Source organism: Spinacia oleracea, chromosome 2 (assembly GCF_020520425.1).
Source record: "Spinacia oleracea cultivar Varoflay chromosome 2, BTI_SOV_V1, whole genome shotgun sequence".
NCBI lineage: Eukaryota > Viridiplantae > Streptophyta > Magnoliopsida > Caryophyllales > Amaranthaceae > Spinacia > Spinacia oleracea.
In genome coordinates this window covers 59427594-59436707 of record NC_079488.1, presented here as the reverse complement: position 1 = coordinate 59436707, position 9114 = coordinate 59427594, and the positions used below count along the sequence as shown (strand labels likewise).

At 35.4% G+C, this 9114-nt stretch overlaps 1 protein-coding gene across 1 annotated transcript; it reads right to left on the bottom strand.

The window, feature by feature from the left end:
- Positions 1–1176: 1176 nt before the first annotated feature.
- Positions 1177–3635, bottom strand: LOC110792238 (protein FAR-RED IMPAIRED RESPONSE 1-like). Its single transcript, XM_056835949.1, has 5 exons — positions 3153–3635; positions 2682–2965; positions 2056–2450; positions 1582–1808; positions 1177–1479 (listed from the first exon to the last, which is right to left on the bottom strand). Exons 1-5 carry the CDS (start codon positions 3633–3635, stop codon positions 1177–1179), a joined length of 1692 nt encoding a protein of 563 aa, XP_056691927.1.
- Positions 3636–9114: the final 5479 nt, after the last annotated feature.

Here is a 9114-nt window from a genome sequence, read left to right as displayed (position 1 = left end):
CTGTGAAACTCAATTACTAATTAGTCTGTTTTTCTTTTTTTTTCAGCGTTCAACCAGAATTCAGTGCAGAGCTAAGGTTTGTAGTGCCTTAGTTCTGTCTGATTTGAACCAAATTCAACAAGATGTGCTCAAGGAAATTGAAGGATTCAACTCCGTGAAAGCTGGTATTGCCCCCGCTATCCATGATCGTCAACTGAAGAAGATTGAAGAATAGAAGAAGAAGAAAGAAGAAGACGAAAAGAGGCGTAAACAAGAAGAAGAGGCTACTGCCCAGTTGCAAGAACAACTGAAACAGAAGAAGGCTGCTGATGTGCAGAAGAGACTACAAACTATTGCTTTGAAGAAGGCACAGAAGGCAGCAGCAGCAGAGAATGCCAAAGAAGATGTTTCTGAACCACTTAAAACATATGCCATGACAAGGCGTGGAGCCAAGACTGCAACAACAGCCCCCACATCAGGAACTGAAGAACCGAGCATGAAAAGACATAAAGTTGACGAGTGAATCAACTTAGGAGTTGGTCTAGTTGTGAAATTTGCCAAACATTTTAGGTGATAGTGGTTTTAGTTGATAGTGGTTCTTTTTTCTAACAAATTAACATGTGGTACTGTTAGTTGCACATTTAGTTAAATCTCTGAAACAATTAGTTAAGTAATCCAACTAGTTCGTGATGTCATTGAAACAATTAGTTAATCAATGTAATCTAGTTAAACAATGTAATCCAATTAGTTAAGTAATCCAACTAGTTAGTAAAGTCTCTGATACAAATAGTTAAGTAATCCAACCAGTTAGTGCAGTTCATTAGAACAAAATAGTTAAGCAAACCAACCACTTAGTTATACTAATGAACCAATTAGTCAAACAACTCAACCAATTAGTTAAACAATGCAAGACATTAGTTAAAAAAATGGATCACTTGGTTAAATCAAGTATTGCAATCCAATTAGTTAAGAAATGGAAGCCTTTAGTTCATAAATTGAGCTGCTTAGTTAAATAATCAAAGCAATTAGTTAAACAATTGCAAGATAAATAAATAATGTGAAGTAAAAATTGAAGTAGTATTAAAAATCAAATATAAATATTTGTGTTTTCTCTTTGAATATTTTGTCTGATAGTTTCACTACACAATCACTTTCTTTGACTAATTCCTGTTCATATTCAATTAATTACACAAATCTTTAAAATAGTTGTGGTTTTGTTGGAAATGTTCCGAATTCTTTAGCTGCTGTTGATGATTCTCTGACCTCAAAGTGTCCCTTTTTTCTTTTACTTCTTCCTTTTGTCTTTATTTGTGGTGGATTCTGAACTGTTATTTGTGGAAATTGACCAGGATATTCTAGAAGTGCATTTGATGATGATGATGATGAAGTAGGTGCCACATCCTCTGCTTCTTTTTGAGCTGCATCTTTTTGTGCTGCCTTTTCTGCTTCTAGCACTTTATTTATGTTGTCACTAGCACTTGCATAAGCAGCTCTCAGAACCTAATAGTAAAAAATTAAAAAAAATAGTTAAACTCTAATAGAAATTAGTATTAAATTTGTATGTAATAGTTAACCTTCATTTAGTTAAAAACCTTTTTTTGCCTCGTCACTGTCCTGACATTTAAGAACCAAATTGTAAAAATTTCTTGCCATCTCGTAACGCCATGGAGTGATTTTTCTTTTTTCAATACCATTATCTTCTCTTTGTTCCACTCTCTTCCATACTTCACTTTTTGCAAACTTTGTCCATCTTTTGCAAATATATTTCTCTGGGATATTGATTATAGAATGTACATGTAGAACTCGAATTGCATGAAAACATAGCCATCCTGCATGTTGTAATAGGAGCAATATTTGATCATAATGCAAGAAAATTAAACTGAAATCTAAGAACTTTCTGAAATGAATTAGTTAAAAAATGAATACAATTAGTTAAGTTTTTCAAACAATTAGTTAAGAACTGAAATCAATTAGTTTAAAACTGACACTATTTAGTTAAGTACAGGAATCAATTAGTTAAGAATTGAATACGATTAGTTAACTTTTTAAAAGATTTAGTCAACAGAATTAGCTAACCTGATTCTTCAAAATTTCTACAATTGCAAGCAATTGAATTGGTTGATGGATCAAATGCTACATGTTTTGCAGTGTGGTCTGGCCATGATTCGTGTTGTACTTTATAACCAATGAAAGTGTCCTCCATGTGATGAATAGTTGATATGCAACCCATTGCATACTTGAATTCTTTTTCAAAATCTCGAAACAAGGTGAGCGTATAAACACTTGCCGCGTGTTTAATCATTCCAACCATTGGAAAATCTGATTTAGGCATTGAATTTCCGCAATTAAACTCATTCTGATCTTCTTGATACCTCCACCGATCTACTGTTGCCCCAAATATATGGAAGAATTCTGTTAGGGTAGTTGATTTGTTCCCTTTAAATCCAATGGCATTGTTTGTGCTCTCACTCCTTTTTAAAAGAAAAATATTCAATTAGTTAATAAATATGCTGAAATAGTTACATTTTAAAACCAAATAGTTAAATAAACCAATCAAATAGTTAAACAAAACACAATTAGATAAACAACTCCACCAATTAGTTAAGCATTGCAAGACATTAGTTAAAAAATCGAAATACTTAGTTAAATATTTATACCAATTAGTTAAATATTTATATCAATTGTTTCAGTTGGTAACTAACCTTTGTGAAGACAAAATACCAGCTGAAAAAAAATCTTTGTTTAAAGTTGTACACCACTTTTCCTTTATGGTGTACAAATTTGTAAACCATTCATGATTTTGAAGCCCATACGTTTGAATCATTTCAAACCATGTTGTTTCAAATTGTTCTTCATTGGAGCAGCCATATAAACACTTTTTAAAAGTGTCCTTGAATGTCGTGTCAGCCTTTAAATCTCCAAACCTTGACACAGCATTTTTTTGTAGGTGCCATAAGCATAATCTATGTCTAGTATGAGGAAATACCTATTATATTCACAGAATAGTATTAGTTAAGTATTAATATGAATTAGTTAATGATTTTAACTTTTTAGTAAACTACTGAAGACATCAGAGAAGAGTGTCTATTAATTAGTGAAGATTTGTAAGTGATTAGTGAACAAAAAGAAGCAATTAGTTAACAATATTAACAAATTAGTTAAGGTATTCTTACTTGTTCAATAGCATTTGCCATTGCCTGATCTTGATCAGTGAAGATAGTTACTGGTGCTTTTTCTCCCATAGACTCTAGAAATACTTCCAATAGCCACACAAAAGTGTCTGTTTTTTCATCAGCAATAAAGGCACATCCAAACATCACATTACTCCAGTGGTTGTTGACGCCTACAAACGGTGCACAAACTAAGTTGTATTTGTTTGTTCTGAAGGTCGTGTCAAACACACACACGTCTCCATATATATCATAATCTTCTTTCATCATTCCATCTCTCCAATATATGCCTATAACTTGATTTTTCTCATTCAACTTAACACGATAAAAAAAATCCGGTTCTTCTTCTCCTCTGCGAATTAACATATTCACCACTGCTTGTGAATCTTTTCCTTCTATTGTTTTCATCTTCAATCTACTTGAAAAATTCATGTGGTCAATTAATGTGTGGCCAAGCACTTTCGGGTCACCGGATTCATTACACATATATCTTTATGAATCTGCTGGTTGTATTCCTGATAAAGCAAGCCCTTCAATTACTTGTGCCTTATCTTCATCAATTTTTCTTTCTGACCTGTAAAGCAAATAGTTAATGAAAATATATAAATAGTTCACGTTTTAAACAGATTAGTTAGGAAATTAAACGAATTAGTGAACGTGTTTGGTTTAATTATTTGTACCTATGAAAGTGTTGCAGTGACAATCTTGCTAAATCATGATTGTGTTCAATAACATGATGCTTAATTTCAAACATTCCACTACAGTTCAACTTCACTCTTATCTGCGCATTGCATCCCGTTCTAGTAATATCTTGTTTTCTTGTTTGTTTTGACTCTTTTTTTGGTTTGCTTTCACATGGTAAAGGTAATTCCTCGTTGTTCTTTGATTTTTCTTCTCTTCTTTTTCCTTGCTTTGAACAACAAAATTATTGTTCCTTGAGCTCTCCAGTTTTTGGAACTCTCCTTGTTGTAGCTTTCCTCACTGAAAATCCGATAAACACTGAATGTCTTTGATAAAGAGAAAATATTTCATCAAGGGTTTGTGCTTCATATCCAGTCAATGATCCTCTTATTTCATCCTCTGTTAAGTTATCAAATTTAGTTTTTAAACCTGTAAAATAAAAAACAAATTAGTTAAGAATCAATAGAAATTAGTTAAAATCTTAAAGAAATTAGTTAAAAAAATAACGCAAAAACTTTTAATCAGTTAACTAGTTTAAAATTTCACTTATTTAGTTAAAGAAAAAACATAATTAGTTAAAAAATTCAAATGTTTAGTTAAAGTTTTCATTAGAATTAGTTAACAACTGAAATGAGATAGTTAAAATTATTTTAATTTGCCCAAGTTAAGTGGTATACTTGCTTAAAAAGTTAAACAGTTAATGTAATTAGTTAAAATATTAAAGACATTAGTTACCAAAAAAATGCAATTAGTTTTAACCGGTTAACTAGTTAAAAATTTCAGTTATTTAGTTAAAGAAAAAACATAATTAGTTACAAAATTCAAATGTTTAGTTAAAGTTTTCATTAAAATTAGTTACAAATTTTTTAAATTGTTTAATCAGTTTAGGAGCAATTAGTTACAAAATTCATAAAATTAGTTAAAGAAAACTAAAATTAGTTAACATATGAAAGTATTTAGTTTATTTGCCCATTGTATTTAGTTTATTTGCCCATTGTGTTTAGTTTATTACTTGATGTCTTGCTTCCAGACGTTGTGTCTGACATCGTTTCTGATGTTTTTCCAGAAGTTGTGTCTGACGTTGTTTCTGTTGTTGCAGTATTTCCTGTTTGATATTCAAGTAACAAATTCATTGGTTCCGGAGCTTCAAATCTAGGAGGAGCAGGTGATTGAAAGTTAACAGTGGAATTAAATCCATCAGGAGCAGCAAATCTAGAAGGAGCCCCAAATCTAGAAGGAGCAGCAAATGTAGGAGAAGGAAAATATCGATTATCAGTAGCAAATCTAGGCGTTGCAGGTGGAGGCGGAAATCGTTGAGATCGAAATCCTTGAACTGTAGAAAATCGAGGTGGAGGAAGAAATCTTGGAGAACGAAGTCGTTGAACTGTACAAAATCGAGGTGGAGGAAGAAATTCTGGAGGAGGATGGTATTCATGGAGGTTGTCTCCGCCGTAGAAGGTTGAAAAACTCCCTAAATTGGTGGACGGTGCGGCGGAGTTGTTAAAGTTATCATGCGAAAACGACGGTGAGGACTCCATGGAAATCGACGGAGGAGAAAAACTAGGGTTAGGGTCTGCAGATTCGGTGGCGGAGGAGGAGATGAGATTCGTGATCTGCAGTTAGGGTTTAGGGTTACAGAGAGAGTTTTGAGAGGAGAGAAGGTGAAGAAGCGAGTTTGCAGAAAATGAGAGGAGAGAGAAAAAATTTCGATTTATATCGCGCGTGAAGCCACGCGCGCGTGGTTTTACAGGCGGTCTTTCCTACACGCGCCTGTAAGGCGGTCCTACCGAAAAGTTGCTGAAAAAAAAAAATACTCTATTCGTCTCCTTCTGTTCGCACCATTTGTCATTTTAGTTTCCTCCTCAAATGGTTTCTCTATTACCATAAAAGCTCATGGGACCACAACTTTACTCTCTCATAAAATACATTTTGCGCACCACTTTTGTCTCTTGTCAATTCTACACAGCCCGTTCTTAATAAATCACTTTTAGTGCACATGACAAACAATTAGGGACGGATGGAGTAGTATAGTAACAGTGCGATGTACGGTTTATAGTATAATTTTATATGAAATCTAAACTATAGTGGTAGACGATTATCATCAAAATAGAGCTTATAGAAATTCTCCTAATTAAAATGAATGATGGATAAGTGTGTTATTGCCCACCTCGTATCTTATTTATTAAAAAAGAATATAACAAATAAATGTACATAGAAAAAATTATTTCCATCCTCCTTCACCCCTCTATGTCAAGCATAAAGTTATTCTCATCCACGTACCCTTCACTTCGATAGTTAAACACTAGTACCCACTTAAAACTCGCTTCATCTACCTCATTACCCGATCACTTAACACCTATCTTAACCATTTGTTTTATTTAGCTATAGATGACTTTGAGGTGGGGTGGCGCCTCCACACCCGTACCCGCCTAAAATTCTCATCCCCGCCACCCACGAGGGGTGAAAAATAAACATCATCCTTGCTCCAGTCATCATCCTCTCATGTATACACAACTGCCTCAAACTCACCCCTATACTTCACAAAAGAAATTGGTAAGAGGGTTTTGGGTTGTGATGCACGCAGCCCGTGCTTCATGCTCATGGATAGAACTTCGTGTGTCTAATTCCTTTTCCGATTCCGACATCATTTCCGATTCGAACAACATTTTCGTTTCCGGTAATATTTCTAATATTTCCTTTTGACGGTTGTTAGCTCCCACTGAGGTCTATCATCTGTCATTTACAAATAGATATACATATATTAGAGTATTTATTGAATATTTTATATTCGTCTAAATAATTGATCCGTTCACATATTAATTGTGTGACCCACGGGTTCAATCAAGTGCAAGATGTGTAATTAATTATTATTAATTCCACTTGATATGAAGTGGCTCTAGCTAGCCATTACGACCACTTGATCTCACTGAATAATTAACTCGTTAATTAATTTGGACAACATTTATTAGACTTCGTATAAATACATTAAATGCATACTTAGAGCAAAGACATATTTTCTTGACGAAATGCATGCGACCTTTGGCTCGTGCTTCGGTCTTATGCTTTAAGCTTCGTGTTTCCGATTCGTTTTTCATTTCTAACAATATTTCAGATTCAGCCAATATTTCCATTTGCAACAATATTTTCGATTTCTGCAATATTTCCATTTCGGACAATATATTTGTTTGTGGTTATATTTCTGTTTACAACAATATTTCCGTTTTTGCTAATATTCCGGTTTTTTCTTTTGTCAATTGTTCACTCCCACTGAGCCCAACATGCGTCATTTACAAATACATATGTCTATTAGAATATTTATTGAATAATATATATTCGTCTAAATACTTGATCTGTTCACATTTTTATGTGACCCTACAGGTTCAGTCAAGAGTAAGCTGTGTAATTACTCGGTATCATTCATAGAACGTGAGATATAGCCCAAATAGTGAAGGGTGTCCGGTTTGAGTCTGGTTTTAGGAAATTACTCATATATTTTTCGTTTCATTTCAAAATTAGGCTTATGATATATGGAGAAAAGGCTTTATTCAAGGGTCAACAATAATTCATTGGCTGATCAAGAGCGTATGGATGTCATGAGCTCAGTTTTGGTTATGTCGAGTTTGCTTGACCTTTATTGGATTCTGAGCCCATTTATTGCAACATTTAGGAAATATGATGAAGATATTGAGTTGGTTTGTTCATCATGTGAGCATGGTTTTGCGTGTGTCATATCTAAACCAATTAACAAACGACTGAAGATCAATTGTTTTGGACAAATTCACCTTAGAGTCGAACTTGTCTTAGAGAGGTGCTAACAATCGTTTGAGCAAGATAATTACGAGATGGTGAGAGCAATATGTTTAAGCATAAAGTAGTATATTATTAGGAAGTAGTGTTCTAATCATGCAAACAGTCATCTGTGGCCTTATATGGCCTTACATGAGGATGTAACGTACAGAATAACGGGTTAATTGAGCCATTAATACTCCCTCCCTTAACTCTAGCTCCTTACTTAATCATTGTCGTAACCTATGCTGCTCTCATAACCGTTGTAGGCGAGTTGGTCAGTCGCCATTCATGCCTTGCTAGCTGCCATGTATGCCTTATGGTGGCACATTCGAGCCACATCACCAGGAGCGTATTTCCCCCCCTAACAATTGTCCCCAAACCCATTTTGAATTTCTTCCGGGAAGTTCGAAAGAAAAATGGGTTTCAATTTCGAAAAAAGGGAGGAAATAAACCTCCTGCTCTCCCAATGGCCGGTAGGATGTAATGATGGTCTCGAGAAGCCAACCGCCAGTCACTTGAATAAATACATATCTTCACTTCTACTTCCTCACGCTTCCCCTCTCTCTCTTTCTCAACTGCAAAATCCAGAGCTCTTCTTTCTCCAGAATTCAGGTAACCACCTCTTTCTGCTTCTTCTCTTCTGGCTTTCACCCCCTATGTCGCACAGAATGGGGACCAAATCGACCCGTGCAAAGAACAAGAAGGTTGTTATTGAATGCGATCTGGACGACGACCCTTTGTTCAGTCCGAGCAACATTCTTGATAAAAAGAATGCTGAGGCGGCGACTTGGGGGAATCAAGACATGGAGGCGCTGAAGGCCGGTTGTGGCTTCCCGTCGACGGCGGTGATCCGTTTGCCGCTGCCTGATGAGCGGGCCAATTGGACGGCGGACGGCTGGGTCTGCTTTTATGAGTATCCCTTCAAAATTGGGTACACCTACCCATTCACGTCGTTGGTAAGAGGCGTTCTAAAAACCCTAGAAGTGCCGCCGGCGCAATTGATGCCGCAGGTCTGGCGGGTCATGCACCTTGTCGACCACTTGGCTGAAAAACTGGGGATGCGATTTCGAGTGGAGGACCTGGTGGAAGGAAATGTGTCCTTCACCCAAGGTGCATTAGCTAATACCAAGGTTCAGATTAATTACGAACAATTAATTCAGTGAGATCAAGTGATCGGAACAGCTAGCTGGAGCAATGCTTCCGATCAGTGAGTTCTAATCTATATTAGGCTCACAGCTTACTCTTGACTGAACCTATAAGGTCACACCATTGGCATGTAACAGATCATCGGATTAAATGAATCGAAAATTCATTTAATAGGTTTTTGGGAAATTAGTTCGGAAAACATAATTGTACGATTTAACATTGGATCATGAAATCGTATATCGTGATTGCGTATATTCGTAAGCAAGGCAAAACGAATAATCGTATCGTACAACAATGGATCGTCAAGAACGAAACGATAAATAAATTATCGGATGATAATTAAATGAAG

What these genes read in the sequence shown, in the direction of transcription:
- LOC110792238 (XM_056835949.1), bottom strand. Translation starts at nt 3,635, where the DNA reads ATGTGTAATGAATCCGGTGACCCGAAAGTGCTTGGCCACACATTAATT. An exon ending in TGGCAAATGCTATTGAACAA is followed by an intron (nt 2,966 to 3,152) that starts GTAAGAATACCT and finishes TGAATATAATAG; the next exon opens with GTATTTCCTCATACTAGACA. An exon ending in AATGTCAGGACAGTGACGAG is followed by an intron (nt 1,480 to 1,581) that starts GCAAAAAAAGGT and finishes TTTTACTATTAG; the next exon opens with GTTCTGAGAGCTGCTTATGC.